At 43.4% G+C, this 15,865-nt stretch overlaps 1 protein-coding gene across 1 annotated transcript in view; it reads left to right on the top strand.

Moving 5' to 3' along the window:
• The window catches only part of ARHGAP35 (Rho GTPase activating protein 35), a 118,057-nt gene that overhangs the window by 32,395 nt on the left and 69,797 nt on the right, over nucleotides 1–15,865 (top strand). The window contains exon 2 of the mRNA XM_037155097.2: nucleotides 11,903–15,779. Within this exon, the coding sequence (XP_037010992.2) occupies nucleotides 12,096–15,779 (3,684 nt within the window). The 5' untranslated portion in view covers nucleotides 11,903–12,095. The remainder of the gene's footprint in view (nucleotides 1–11,902; nucleotides 15,780–15,865) is intronic.

Raw genomic sequence — 15,865 nt, 5'->3', positions numbered from 1 at the left:
GTATCATCTTTTTGTCCTCATGTGTAACCCAGGGTATCCTAAATGAAGAAGACTGAAGGGGTGGTGTGTTTGATACTATTTTTGTATAAACATAGTATATAAGTGTATGTGCTGACACCTGCGCCCATGACTGTACCCAGAGAGATTGTCCTATCAGGGATAGCAAAACTGAGACCAATAGGCCCCTATACACAGCAGGTTTTCTGAACAGAAAGTGGAAATAACAGATGGGTGCAGGCGCAGGTGAGTTGTCTGAGGAGTTGGGAAGGCGTGTGCAGAAGTAAAGCAGCTGGGTTGAATAACCTCTGTTCACCACCAAACTCATCCTCTGCAGACTGTAGTGGTCACCTTAGCTGTATTAGGAAAATTTTCATTGAAGATTTTAACATCGTTGATCTTGTGGGTAGACAAAGTCATTCTGCCGAGAAGGTTTGATAATCGTCTACATTTCTATTCAGTTCTCTCTAGTGTGAGTTAGAAGTCAGCAGCTATTTCTTGTATATTAATTTTAAGACTTTTTGAAAGAAAGTAGCTGTAATAAGTTTCTAAGACCATATGTGACCGGGGGAGTGGGAGGAGAGGTCACTGGGGGAAATACTTAGTGGGTTCATGTAGGGATGAAGCAGTGTGGGCATTCCGCACGTATGTAACTGAGAAAGGTGTGTTCTTTCCTAATACAAGTATATTTTTAATAATCTGAACTCAGAGACATGGTTTTTCTGAATAGTAGCCAAATACATGAGGTCAAGATGATTTCCTCTAGTACAGGGTTCCCCAACCGCTGGGCCGGGGACCGGCACTGGCCTGTGGCCTTGGAAGAATTTTCTTCCATGAAACTGGTGCCAAAAAGGCTGAGGATTGCTGCTCTAGTAGATGGGACAGCTGTCATGGAAGAGGAGGCCAGACTTGTTTCCCTTCGAAGGCTGAAGGCTGAAGTAGTGTTAAGAGGCTGACTCTGATCTTCATGAAAATTACTGACCAAGAACTGTCAAGGAGTGGCGGTTGATAAGAAAGAAGGAACTGGTTTCTATTCTGGTCTGTTATCTAAGGGAAAATCATGAAGCTAGCATTTTATAGAAAATGCCACTTGTTATAAATTCCTTATATGATTACAAGTGTTTTCTTAGTTATTTCTGGACTCCCTAGCAGGACATGTTACTTGCAGAGTTTGAAATTTATCTTGAAGTGTAGTGGGTGGTAGATGGGTGTTATATAGAACATATAGCAGAAGCTCGTGAAAGTATACATATGGTGTAGATTATAGCTGTAATAAATGGTACTGGCTAAATGTCTCTCCTTTTTGTCCCCTTTCCAGTCATTTTGATTCCAGGATCTTGATTAAGCTTACCATCTCCACCTGGCTGGGGGTGGGGTGGGTGGGAGGCCCAGTTAGAGCCCAGGTCTGACAGCAGCTTCTGTGACTGACTTCCCTTCCCTTCAATTTCACATCCGTTACCTGAAGGAGCTGCCTGCCAGGTCTGCCTTCAAAGGGCAGCAGATCAGCTCACCTAGAAGTTCTTTTAGCTGTTAATTCCAAGAAGAATCTTAGGAATTTTTTTCCTAATTGGCCCATTTTCTCCAGATTTTGCTTATTTATCTGCCCTTTCCCCTTGGCAAACTCCCTTGACAGTGACACAGGGTCATGGTTTAAGTATGGGAAGGAAATTATGGCCTTGAGCACAGTCAGAAAGAATCTGGCTCTCAGACGTTTCCTGTGCCACTGCTAAATTGCAACGATGGGGCCCTGACAAGGTTTTTCAAAGGGGCATCTTACACCGCCACTGTGTCAGCGTTTCCGTCGTAAGCAGTTGTTTTTCATGGTGCTTATTATGATGAGGTTGTAAGTGGCCTTTACATGGGAAACATTTACCTAGTGGGCGAGGATAAAATAGCAGGCAGAAATAGGGAGGGAGGATGAGAGTGTGTGGGTTACTTTCAGAAGTCCCCTTTGCAGCCCAGGCCTGGCCGTGCCATTCTTGCCCAGCATCCTGGGAGTTCCTCAGAGGATGAAGTCCAGACTCTCCTCAGTGTGACAGGGCCCTCCACAGATCTGCCCCCAGCCTCTCTTGCTGTACACTGTACAAGCCGACAGCATGGTTGAGTGGGAAGATGGGAACTGGGGTAGGAGGGGTGGAACAGAAAGGCCGGGGATGGTGTCGGGAGACTGGGTTCTGGAGCGTGCTCCAGCTCTCACTAGCTGAAGTCTTTTTCCTTTCTGTCTCAGGAATCACTGAGCTGCGCAGATTTCCTGAGTGAGAGAAGAGTCGGGGACAGATCGGGAGGCTTTTTTTTTTTTTTGACTCTTGTCTCTTGGCAAAATCTTGGGAATCAGATCACCAAATGTCTTACTAAATGGCTTTTTGAACCATGAAGTTTTTGAGCTTTTTAAAACTACAGATCTTAAATATATTTTTTTGTTTGTTTTATGTGGGAGCCTAGCATATAAAACAGATCAAATTGAGTTGCTCTATTTTAAGACTGGAAAGTCTGATGCCTTCCTTAGTGCCAAAGCACTGCCAGTTACATCCAGAGCCTTCCAGGGCACCGCTTTTCAGCATTTCTTCTCACTTGGTCCAGTGAGGGTTAGAGTCACCTGTTTGGTAAGACCCCGGGCAGGGAGGCCTAGTGTGGAAGGGGAAGAGTGGATCGCTGTGCGTGGTCCAAAGTGGTGGAGACAGGGCCGTGTTCAAATCCTTGCTCTGCCTGCCAGTGGCATGAACTTGTGTTCCTTCATTTCTCTGAATTATATCCTTAAAAAAAAAAACACTGTAGAAAAAAGTCTGTTAGGCATGTGCAGTAGGAACACTTAAAAGGCGAGTACCCATGTGACCAACCCAAGTCAAGAAACAGAAGGGAAGCTCCACTCATGTTCTTTATCATGTCTCCTTTCCTAGCCTCATAGCAGGAACCTGAAGTCGGCTTTTAAAATATTGAGCTGATAAATCTTTGGTTAAGAAATAATATTTTTCGGCCCTGGCTGGTGTAGCTCAGTGGATTGAGCGCAGGCCTGTGAACCATACGATTGTGGTTCGATTCCCAGTCAGGGCACATGCCTGGGTTGCAGGCCAGTTCTCAGCAGGGGACGCACGAGAGGCAACCATACATTGATGTTTCTCTCCTCTCCTTCCCTTCCTCTCTAAAAATAAATAAATTTTTAAAAAATCTTTTTAAAAAAGAAATAATATTTTTCATAATAAGTTTGTTAATAGTGCCAACATGTACCATCTTTTCATTCAGACAATCTAATCTAGTTTGTTTTAAACATTAATTCATATATTCATCTCCTCCAGAAGAAGGTAGTCATAAACACCTCAATTTAGCAGATTTTCACACATGATCAATTGAACCTGGGACAAAATTTAGTGCTGATTCTGGGCCCCTTTCCATGTGCTGTCTTGTAACTGTTCATTTTTTACCCCTGTCAGACCTCTGTGGGTTTTTTAAAAATTTATTTTAATTGTTCAAGTACAGTTTTCTGTATTTTACTCCCATCCCAGCCCTCCCAGTGCTCCCCACCTCCCTCCCATTTCCACCCCCTTTAGTTTTTTATCCATGTGTCCCTCATACTTGTTCCTGTAAACCCTTCCCCTTTCCCCCTGAAATTCCCTCCCCTCTCCCCTCTGGTCCCTGTCAGCCTGTTCTCTATTTCAGTGTCTTTGGTTATATTTTTCTTGCTTGCTTGTTTTGTTGTTTAGGTTCCTGTTAAAGGTGAGATCATATGGTATCTGTCTTCACTGCCTGGCTTATTTCACTCAGCATAATGCTTTCCAGTTCCATCCATGCTGTTGCAAAGGGTAGGAGCTCCTTCTTTCTTTCTGCTGCATAGAATTCCATTGTGTAAATGTACCACAGTTTTTCGATCCATTCATTTACTGATGGGCATCTAGGTTGCTTCTAACACTTGGCTATTGTAAATTGTGCTGCTGTGAACATTGGGGTGCATATGTTCTTTTGGATTGGTGTCAGACCTCTGTTTTTAGTGTCATTCAAAACAGGGCAAGTGTGTAAGTACGTGTGGAGGCCAGAAAATGGGAAGAAGGAATCTGAGTATTGATTTGGCTGGTGTGAGTCCTGAATCAGTTCTTTAATCTGTCGGTCCAAATCGTTCCCTACTCAGATTGCTGGACTTAAAGTTGGCTTTGTTTGTTCTGTTTCTGTATGACCATTGTTCTTATTGTCCATGCAGGTACATTAAATAAAAGAAAACCACTCCTTTAAAATTCATACATGTGGCATAACTTTTATTACTTGCAGTCGCCTGTTTTAGAACTGGCAATTTATAGAATAATGCAAATGAGTAGTGAGGAATATTTAGAAATAATGGGCTGAAATTCTCATGTCATCTTAGAATGCCATCAGGGAATAGAATAGGAAGGCTTACTGTTGGACTTGAAAATAAGCTGACCTGTTTTTCCCAATTGACAGAAATGCCTGTTTCTTCAGCACTGTCCTGTGTTTGCAAAGCACATTCGGCTGGACAGTGCCTCCACTTGCATATTCAGAGAAATGTTTATGGAAAACATTCTTTCAAAAAGGACTTCTTTTCTACCAAGAGGTTAAAAAAACTGAGTAGATTGTAAGTACTCAGAAATAACAGCTGAAATAATTTTATGTGTTCTTTACCATTTCAAAAATCAATATAAAATTTATCTGAACACCAGAAACTTCAAAGGTAAGACCCAGCTATGTTTTCGTGTCTTGGTTCGGTAAGAATCTCAGCTCACGGTGTTAATGGTGGAGAGCCTGTGATACCGAGGCTTACCGTAGTGCCTTCAGTTTCAAATTCGCCTTGGTTTTGCATTTTCTGTGGTGTGGAATATTTTTACAGCTTATCAGAAATCATGTTTTTCTTAACATAGATAAGCCAGAGAAATTGCAGTGCATCAAGGAGAAAGAGTTCTCAGCCTTTGGTTTTGCCTTTGTTTCTAGTTGCTTTGATCAGATAGCTTGATTAGAACTCCAGAGCTACCTGGTAGAAAGCTGCTGAGGATAAAGTTCAAGGAAGTGCTTTTGCTGAAAGCAGCCCCCTTCATTCATCAGGGGAATTTGATTTCATCCTGTGAATAACTTGGCTTAGAAATTTTGTTTCTTTGGGATGGACTCATAGAGTTCTATACACCTCAGAGCATGAGAACTGTGTTTGGGTGAAAGTGGGCTGCTTGCTTTGTTCCGTGGGGGCCGGCTCGGGTGGTAAGATAGCAGCGGAGTTCTGTTTTTCTACGCTGGAATTCAGAGGTGATTTTGCCAGAGCTTGGGCTGGGGGCAAGAGTGGAATGAATTGAGTGGCGCAGGAAAGGACATTTGCAAAAATTATAAATGGCTTGTCAGACACTCTTTCCTAGCTGCTCTTTAAAAAACTAACTGAAGGCCAGATTATTTTCAAAGCGAACATCTGAGTTATCAGTTCTTGAAAATTCTTTTTGAGCCTTTGTGTGTGTCTCGTCGGCTCTCTGGAGAATGCTGTCCATTGAGTTAGCAGAAGGTACAATGAGCCGAACCCACACACATGCCCAGTGTCCAAGAATAGCCCATCTGTTGCGTGAGATTCCATGTTTCAAGACCAGATGGTTAAACACTTAAATCAGTCTTTCCAAAGATCCAGATGACCCATTTCAAAGATTTCCTGTATTCTGAGCCCTAGGGATAGAGAGAGATTCCGTGGCCATGAGTAAATCCTCCCTCCTACACCGCGTTGGAGTAGGTGCGTGTAGCCTGTACTGGTGGGAGCAGCCACCAGGACTATTCTGGGCAGATATCATTTACTCTTTGCTTCCTTTGTAAATCCATGGTTTTCTGCCCCCTTCCTTGGGTTGTTATTTTAATTTGCATTGGACTGAAAGGTAGGATTTAATGGCCATATTCAAATAGAGTTTTCTTTTATGTAAATGAACCTCTTCTTATAGACTATGTTGATTTGTTGAGGTAGAAGTGTTACCACAGTGCATAACATTGATGGGATAAAAGATTATTTTCATATTAGATTCTCAGAGATGAAGTACTTCATAGTCTGAGCCTCAGCTGCCCTTTTTGTCTTTTACTTCCTGTGCATGAAAACTCCATTCCAGTCAGTCTGTCCCCAAACGTCTTTGGTGCTCTTCTCTCTTGGTCACCATTTTCATGCCCTTCCATGTGTTTAGGCTTGGGCTCTCTCTCCAAGCCCTGCCAGTCTTCTGTCTACCGATTCGAATTCTACTTTAGCTCTGCCAGCTTCCCCAACCACCCCGGAGCTTAATCTCTTCCTTTCTCTAGACCCCAGGAAATGGTCTGTGCCATTTATTGTCTTGTGATGTAGTTATGTTTAAGTAACAGCATCGCATCTCAAGTAAATGACAAGATTCCCATCAGTGCCCCATTCTTTGTTTCGTCACACATCTGTCTCAGAATCTGTATTTGATTTGGTTGGTGGACAGCTCAGATCTCAGTTCTAAAGACTAGAGACTAGAGTAATGCAAAAATGCTCAACTCCTGAAGTACCACAAGGGAAGGAGACAGTCAGCTGCTCTGTAGCTGGGACCATCTGTTGTCTTCCGTTCAGTAGGAGAGGCTCCATTGCCGTGCTTGTTGAGTTGGACGTCATACTTCTCACGTGGTAAAGGGATGAGCAGAAGGAAGGGTGTTGCTTCACCTTTCGACAGAAGTCACACGGAGATGAAGACTCTGTATCAGTCAGGCTTGTAAAGATGATCATTCCTATTTACAGCTAAATATGCTGACATATCATTTGTGCATATCCCTAACTTAAATATTTTTATATATTCATTTGAATTTTACAGGTGAATGAATTGGGTGAATAAGGACCTTGGACACCACTTCCAACTTTTTATCTCTAATGTGTCTTAACATTTATAATGAAAAACAACCCAAAACCCTAAGAAAATTTTCTTTAATGCTTATTGATATGAAAATGGATACATTGGGACTTCAGAGAATATTTTGTTTAAATTCAGCAGTTCAGCAGACCATAGAATAATGTTCTCTTACTTCAGCTTTTATATTCCATCCTTCCTGGCTCATTTGGAAAGTAAATTCCTCTAGAAAATTCTGCTGAAGGAGTTTCTCTTACAGGGAAAATGTTCCCTAGTTAGAGCCCTTCATTTTTCTCTTCTCTCTTATAGCTGTGAATCTTATCATATATCTAGTTAATGCAAACATTTTAACCAGCTGGTGACGATAACTCATAGCTTAGAAAACGCATTTCAAAAATTTATGTTGAGAAGCATAAGGTTTAGAAAATGCTGTTTTCTTTTAGTTACAGTGCATATAGTTCCATTCTTTTTTGCCCTGTTGGGATTAAGAAAAATTATGGTAACAAGTGTTTTCTTCCTTTGCTAGCTGCCCCCTATGAAATTATTTCCTTAGTAAATAATATTATAGTATTACTAGTTTGGTGGTGTTCTATATGTGGTTGTTTGGAAATAAATTCGTTTTCAGAATTTCTTGACTGCTCTCGTTGGGAGAGATGGTGGTTTTGGTTGTGGGTAATGGTGGTAGACCTGTGTGTGTGTCACGAAGCATCCCAGATCCCACAGCCCCAAACACGTTTCCTCTGGGGTAGGGCATGAGGTTGTGGGTGGGAGGGGAAAGCACTGACAGAGTTGCTGACAGTAGGCACTTCAGCAGCCATAGTCATGCTGGATCGCAGTGGCATTTCTGTGCGCTGTGATAGGCGCACCATCCTGGGAATGTTACCACTTCTTGCCCTGGGTGTTCTGTCGAGGTGTTAAAAAAGAAAACATCCTCCTCCCGCCTTCCAGCTGAGACACCCATTTGGGGAGCTGGTGTCTTGGTTAGACACATCCAATAAACAGCTCCAGGACTCAGGTGACAGGCTCTAAAAAAGGTCTTATATGTTTGCATTATGTTTTTGTGACATATATCTGTGATAAAGAACTGAAAATACTCCTGAATTATTTTCCTTTCTCAAGTGGTTGACTTATGGCCAACTACTTGAATGTTAAGTGTTTTTCTTTTTTTAATATAAGTAGTTCTGTAAAGCCCAAAGATAAAAGGAGTTACTGTTTTACTGTTTTAAAGAATACCCCCCCCAGTCCGCTGTAACTCTTTGGTTTTAAAAAAGATTATTAGTATTGGCAGATTATTAGAACGGAGATTTTGCTGTTCGAGAAGCTTAGTTGCCTGCTAAGAATCCCAGTTCCCATCCAATTTCAGTTAAAGACGTTGCGAAGTCTTGGACATGCTTTGTCGTCTTCTTTCTCTTCCTTCATGGTCTTCAGATCATTAAATTCAGTGACTCAGCTAATTCTTTTATTCACCTCTTAGAAAAGTTGAATGTGTTTGTGACCAAGCACTTAAGGTTATTTCCTTTAAACCAAGTGTTTGAGGCGTTTTTAGATTTATACAGGCTTTGTTTACTGTGTAATTCAGTCCAATTGAGGAACTAGTAAAACTGCATTATCCAGACATCAAAGACGGATTTGTAAGAAGAGCATACTTATACCAGGAAACCTATTAGGTTTCTAACAAGTAGAAAGTTACCAGGTGTCCAAAAATTAACCACTCCTATGCCAGCATTTTTGCCTTTTTTCTTTTTTGTAGCTTTTAAAAGTCAGCATTCTGGGTTTAAAATAATCAGTTGCTACATTCTTGAGTCCAGAATGTTGCTTTCTGTAGCTTTCTTCAGATAACTGAGACTTTGACTTCAATGGACTACACAGAGTACATGCCATTTAAAAAATATAACTAAATAGGTGTTGAATGGATAATAAATACATTTTAGTTTAGTTCAAAATTGAGTCAATATCTTTATGTCTTGAGTTTTATGAACAGTTTGGGGTGGGCTTTCCTGAGATTTCTATGAAGGGAGATGATTCGGCCCACTTTACAGACAATAAGTGGACTGATTTGCCAGGTGCGTGCAGCAGTCACCTGAAGTAGGACCCATGTCACCAAGTTGCATTTCAAGAATGGTCAAGTGGGTGGCCTTGAGTCCTGCCAGACCCAGGGGTGAAGAACTGATAGAGCAGAGCCCTGTTATGGGAGCAGCACCCTTGACTGCCTGAAACCTTTATCAACATTCCCGTCTGAGGCTCCATTAAACCCCATTTCCTCACGGGCAGAAACAAAATTGTATTTGTGCAAAAGCACCTACATTTTGTTCACAGCTTTCCTTTTCAGGTGTTCCAGAGGGTATGTATAAACATGCTTTATTTAGGTGTCGGTAAGCATCTTATCATTTCACTTAGGTAAGCGGTCCCCTGGGAGGTTTGGGGAGGGGAAGGTTTGTTGTGTCTCTCCCGCGGATGCCTGCTTGCTCCTGGAACTTGCCTTCTTTAGGAGCACGCCAGTAGATTATCAGGAGGCGATTGCCCCACAGTCCCTGAGCTTTTTTGTTTGAAAATGTCACATACCACATCTAGCCACATTTCGTTTCCATAGAGGGTTTGGCTTTCTGAGCTATCAAAGGAAGATATGGTTGTTTGGGAAAGGCCTGTGAAGTTATCATAGAGGACAGCTGTGCTCTCCCATTCATTGCCCCCCTGTCTCAGAGTAACATGTGGTGGTCTGACTTCCTAGGACGATTCTTATGAACTAGGCCACAAAAACATATTAAAGTTATGGAAATACTGTGTTCCTTCATAAATGAGATTCAGAAGAAAATTGTTCTGTTTGTTTATTTTGAATTCTCCTCTTTGGGAGATCTCAGGAGACTCGTCATTTGGCTGCAGGTTCAGCAATTACAAAGTCATATTTGCGCATCTAAATAGACGGCAGTGCAGTATAAACAGTAGTAGCAAGGCCACTGCTGTTGTGGTTCAGTGGGTTGGGTGTCATCCTACAGACCGAAGGGTTGCTGGTTCGATTCCTAGTCTAGGCACATGCCCTGGGTTGTGGGTTCAGTCCACAGTTGGGGCATGTACAGAAGACAACCAATCGATGTTTTTCTTTCACGTCAATGATTCTCTCCCTCCATCCTCCCCATCTTAAAAAAAACAAAACCAAAACAATAGTAGCCAAAAGACCATTTCTGTAGGGGCAGCCAAAGACTACACATTTGACTTACTTCAGCTGGAAGGTTGTTAAGGACTTTGTAAGACGTCATAACACCGCGTTACTTCATCTATTCAGACTTTAAATCCTGTGCAGTGCCACTTTTCAGCCACTGCCTGTGCTTCCATAACCTTCAGGGGGAATCCAAACTCTTTGTTAAGTGGCGTAACCGGGCCCCTGCTCACTGGCTAACATAGCTCACCCGTCTCCTCCCTGCACACACTTGTTTCACACGTTGTTCCCCCTTTTTTTTCTGGGGAGGGAGGAGTCTTTGCACATTTCATTTCTCCTGCTTCAGGTCTCACCTGAGATGGAAAGCTTTTCTTTCAGAAAGGCTTTCCTAAATCTGAAAGGGTGGGCTTGTCTTTGGGGACAAGTCTTTGGGGACTCTAGTCACTCTCTCTGTGAGTGTCTGTGTCAAGCGCTGTGTCACAGGCTGAGGGCGCAGAGGTGAGCAAGGCAGGGGTGCGCCTTGTCCTCCCAAGGCTTATGTTTTTGTCAGGGAAACCACTCCACATTCACACCCTCACAAAAACAACTTATCTGGAAATAACTACAGGCTTGTAGAAGGTTGCAAAAATTAAAATAGCACAAAGAAATATACACTTTGCCCAAATTCACCTGTTGTTAATGTTTTATTTGCATTCTTTCTCTCTATATATACCTAATGTTTTTTTCTGGACTATCAAGTACATTATGGCCTTTTTTTCCCAAAATACTTGAGTGTATATCCTAAGAGTGGGGCTGTTCTCTCACATGATAGTTACCAACTTCATACATTTACATTGATAAACTACTTTTATCTGATGTTTTGTTATAGTCCAGTGTTGTTCATTGATCTAATAATGTCCTCTGTGGTCCCCACCCCCCCCTTCTGGAGCCAAATTCAGCTTAGGGTCAGGTGATTGCATTCAATAAGGCGGTTTCTTTTTTTTTCTTTTTCCTTTTTTTCTTTTTAGTAAGGGCGTTTCTTTAGCCTCTCTTAATCTGTAATGTTTGCATAGCCATTCTCTGTCAATGATGACATTGATGTCTTTTGAAAAGTATAGTGTGGCCCCCATTTCTTAAACAGAATCTTGCTCATTTTGTGTTTTTTTATGTCTCCTTGTGATTCGGATGCACCAATGGATTCTAGGCCCTCACACTGCAGAGAGATTATCCTCCTGGGGGATCACAGCTGAGGTCTGTGACGTCCTTCCAGCCCTCTTTGTTGATGATAATTTTTATTACCCAAAGTGTCGCCTACTTTCTCCACTGTATAATTAGTGGGTTTTTAAAAATTCTTCCCTTTGCATCTAATGAGTGGTCTTTCAGAGGACACCTCAATTCCATGCAAATGCCCTGTTCCTCCTCAAAATTTCCCTAAGTGATGATTCTTGTCTGACCCAGTAGTGTGACCTGAAGGTTTCTATTTTTTTTGCAGTGGGTCATGATTTGTTACTGTACTTAATTGTTTTGGTGCTCAGCTTGTCCCAGATACGACCTTAGGAAGCCCCTTTGACTTGCGCCCGCATCCTTGTGAGGCGCCCTATCATTTTTGCGAGCACTTCCTTTCTTGCAGAACAATACGTTCCATGCTTATCTTGTACCAACCCTGCCCTAGCCCTGGGATCAGATGTTTTTCCAAGGAGCCCTCAAACCCTTGTTTTAGCACGTAGCACACCTGCTTACTTATGTATCTTCCTCCGTTAGATAACATTGTCCCTCTCTGAGGGTCCTTCCATGTCAGTCTTACTCATCACCCCTACATCTTCACCCAGCATTAGGCCTCGCACATTCAGTGTTTACTGTGAGTATTCGTTGAATAAGAACATCAATTTTTGCTATAGTTCATTGATTATAATTGGGTTCCAAAATGATGATGCTGATGGTTTTCTATTTTTTCCCCATCTAGGAAGAAATGTTGGCTATTTGGTGATGAAAAGTGACAAAAACTGACCTTGTACTGGTATACAAACACTATGGGACCTGACACTTTGGCTGTGTGGGCTGCCGGCCCCCACTGATAATGCTGGGAAGCCGTCAGGTCCACTGGAAAACACTAATCTGATCTCGGAAGTGGCTGATCGTGGCAGGATGTGTCGACGATGATGATGGCAAGAAAGCAAGATGTCCGCATTCCCACCTACAACATCAGTGTGGTGGGATTGTCTGGGACGGAGAAGGAGAAGGGCCAGTGTGGCATTGGGAAGTCCTGTCTGTGCAACCGCTTTGTGCGCCCAAGTGCTGATGAATTTCACTTGGACCATACCTCTGTCCTCAGCACCAGTGACTTTGGTGGGCGAGTGGTCAACAATGACCACTTTCTGTACTGGGGAGAAGTTAGCCGATCCCTGGAGGATTGCATGGAATGTAAGATGCACATCGTGGAGCAGACTGAATTCATCGATGATCAAACTTTTCAACCTCATCGAAGCACGGCCCTGCAGCCCTATATCAAGAGAGCTGCTGCGACCAAGCTGGCATCGGCTGAAAAACTCATGTACTTTTGCACTGACCAGCTGGGGCTGGAGCAGGACTTTGAGCAGAAACAAATGCCAGATGGAAAGCTGCTAATTGATGGTTTTCTTCTTGGTATTGACGTTAGCAGGGGCATGAATAGGAACTTTGATGACCAGCTCAAGTTTGTCTCCAATCTATACAATCAGCTTGCAAAAACAAAAAAACCCATAGTGGTGGTCCTGACTAAGTGTGACGAGGGCGTTGAGCGGTACATTAGAGATGCACATACTTTTGCCTTAAGCAAAAAGAACCTCCAGGTTGTGGAGACCTCAGCAAGATCCAACGTAAATGTGGACTTGGCTTTTAGCACCTTAGTGCAACTCATTGATAAAAGTCGGGGAAAGACGAAAATCATTCCTTACTTTGAAGCTCTCAAGCAGCAGAGTCAGCAGATAGCTACGGCAAAAGACAAATATGAGTGGCTGGTGAGTCGCATTGTGAAAAATCACAACGAGAATTGGCTAAGTGTCAGCCGAAAGATGCAGGCCTCTCCCGAGTACCAGGACTATGTCTACCTGGAAGGGACTCAGAAAGCCAGGAAGCTATTTCTCCAGCACATCCACCGCCTCAAGCACGAGCATATTGAGCGCAGAAGGAAGTTGTACCTGGCAGCCCTGCCGTTAGCTTTTGAAGCTCTTATACCTAATCTAGATGAAATAGACCACCTAAGCTGCATAAAAGCCAAAAAACTCTTGGAGACCAAGTCAGAGTTCTTGAAGTGGTTTGTTGTACTTGAGGAGACCCCATGGGATGCCACCAGCCACATTGACAACATGGAGAACGAGCGGATTCCCTTTGATTTAATGGATACAGTTCCTGCAGAGCAGCTGTATGAGACCCACTTAGAGAAACTACGGAACGAGAGGAAAAGAGCTGAGATGAGAAGAGCATTTAAAGAAAACTTGGAGACCTCGCCTTTCATAACTCCCGGAAAGCCCTGGGAAGAGGCCCGTAGTTTCATCATGAATGAAGATTTCTACCAGTGGCTGGAAGAATCTGTATATATGGATATCTATGGCAAACACCAAAAGCAGATTATAGACAGAGCCAAGGAAGAGTTCCAGGAGCTGCTTCTGGAATATTCAGAATTGTTCTATGAGCTGGAGCTGGATGCAAAGCCCAGCAAGGAGAAAATGGGGGTCATTCAGGATGTTCTGGGAGAGGAACAGCGATTTAAAGCATTACAGAAGCTCCAAGCGGAGCGCGATGCCCTTATTCTGAAGCACATTCATTTTGTGTACCACCCAACAAAGGAAACGTGTCCTAGCTGCCCGGCTTGTGTGGATGCTAAGATTGAGCACTTAATTAGTTCTCGGTTTATCCGGCCATGTGACCGGAATCAGAAAAATTCACTCTCTGACCCCAACATTGATCGAATTAACTTGGTTATCTTGGGCAAAGATGGTCTTGCCCGAGAGTTGGCCAATGAGATTCGAGCTCTTTGTACAAATGATGACAAGTATGTGATAGATGGTAAAATGTATGAGCTTTCCCTGAGGCCAATAGAAGGGAATGTCAGGCTTCCAGTGAACTCTTTTCAGACGCCAACATTTCAGCCCCATGGATGTCTCTGCCTCTATAATTCAAAGGAGTCTCTGTCCTACGTGGTGGAGAGCATAGAGAAGAGTAGAGAGTCCACACTCGGCAGGAGAGATAATCACCTAGTCCATCTCCCCCTGACGTTAATTTTGGTTAACAAAAGAGGAGACACCAGTGGAGAGACCCTGCACAGCTTAATCCAACAAGGTCAGCAGATTGCTAGCAAACTTCAGTGTGTCTTTCTGGACCCCGCTTCTGCTGGCATCGGTTATGGGCGCAACATTAACGAAAAACAAATCAGTCAAGTTTTGAAAGGACTCTTGGACTCTAAGCGTAACTTAAACCTGGTCAGTTCTACCGCCAGCATCAAAGATCTGGCCGATGTTGACCTGAGAATTGTCATGTGTCTGATGTGTGGAGATCCTTTTAGTGCAGACGACATACTCTTTCCTGTCCTTCAGTCCCAAACCTGCAAATCTTCGCATTGTGGAAGCAACAACTCTGTTTTACTTGAACTACCAATCGGACTACACAAGAAGCGCATTGAACTGTCTATTCTTTCATACCATTCCTCGTTTAGCGTCAGAAAAAGCCGGTTGGTCCATGGGTACATTGTTTTTTATTCAGCCAAACGTAAGGCCTCCTTGGCTATGTTACGTGCCTTTCTTTGTGAAGTGCAGGATATTATCCCCGTTCAGCTGGTTGCACTCACTGACGGCGCTATAGATGTCTTGGACAATGACTTAAGTAGGGAGCAGCTGACCGAGGGGGAAGAGATTGCTCAAGAAATTGATGGCAGATTCACAAGCATCCCCTGTAGCCAACCCCAGCATAAACTTGAGCTCTTCCACCCGTTTTTTAAAGATGTGGTGGAGAAAAAGAACATCATCGAGGCCACTCATATGTACGATAATGTTGCCGAGGCCTGCAGCACCACAGAGGAGGTGTTTAACTCCCCCCGGGCGGGCTCCCCACTCTGCAACTCAAACCTGCAGGATTCGGAAGAGGATATTGAGCCCCCTTCTTACGGCCTATTTCGAGAAGACACACCACTGCCCTCCCTGTCCAAAGACCATTCTAAGCTCTCTATGGAACTGGAGGTAAATGATGGGCTGTCTTTCATCATGAGCAACTTTGAGAGTAAACTGAACAACAAAGTACCTCCACCAGTCAAACCAAAGCCTCCTGTCCATTTTGAAATTACGAAGGGGGATCTGTCTTACTTAGACCAAGGCCATAGAGATGGGCAGAGGAAGTCTCTGTCTTCTAGCACCTGGTTACCTCCGGATGGGTTCGATCCTTCTGATTATGCCGAACCCATGGATGCTGTGGTCAAGCCGAGGAATGAAGAAGAAAACATATACTCTGTGCCCCATGACAGCACCCAAGGCAAGATCATCACCATTCGGAATATCAACAAAGCCCAGTCTAACGGCAGTGGGAATGGTTCCGACAGCGAAATGGACACCAGCTCTTTAGAGCGAGGCCGCAAAGTATCCATCGTGAGCAAGCCAGTGCTATACAGGACGAGATGCAGCCGGCTGGGGAGGTTTGCTAGTTACCGAACCAGCTTCAGTGTGGGGAGCGATGATGAGCTGGGGCCCATCCGGAAGAAAGAGGAGGACCAAGCATCCCAGGGTTATAAAGGGGACAATGCTGTCATTCCGTATGAAACGGATGAAGACCCACGGAGGAGGAATATTCTTCGCAGTCTAAGAAGAAACACTAAGGTAAGACGTCAGTTTAGAAATGAATCATAGGAATGGCTTGCAGAGTGTCTCAGTGAGAGTCGATTGATGATGATGGTTTTCAGGGA

This window comes from Artibeus jamaicensis, unplaced genomic scaffold (genome assembly GCF_021234435.1).
Source record: "Artibeus jamaicensis isolate MK-2021 breed Jamaican fruit bat unplaced genomic scaffold, CSHL_Jam_final contig_1526, whole genome shotgun sequence".
Lineage (NCBI taxonomy): Eukaryota > Metazoa > Chordata > Mammalia > Chiroptera > Phyllostomidae > Artibeus > Artibeus jamaicensis.
Note: the sequence above shows the minus strand (reverse complement) of the source record. Positions and strands in the feature narration are given on the sequence as shown.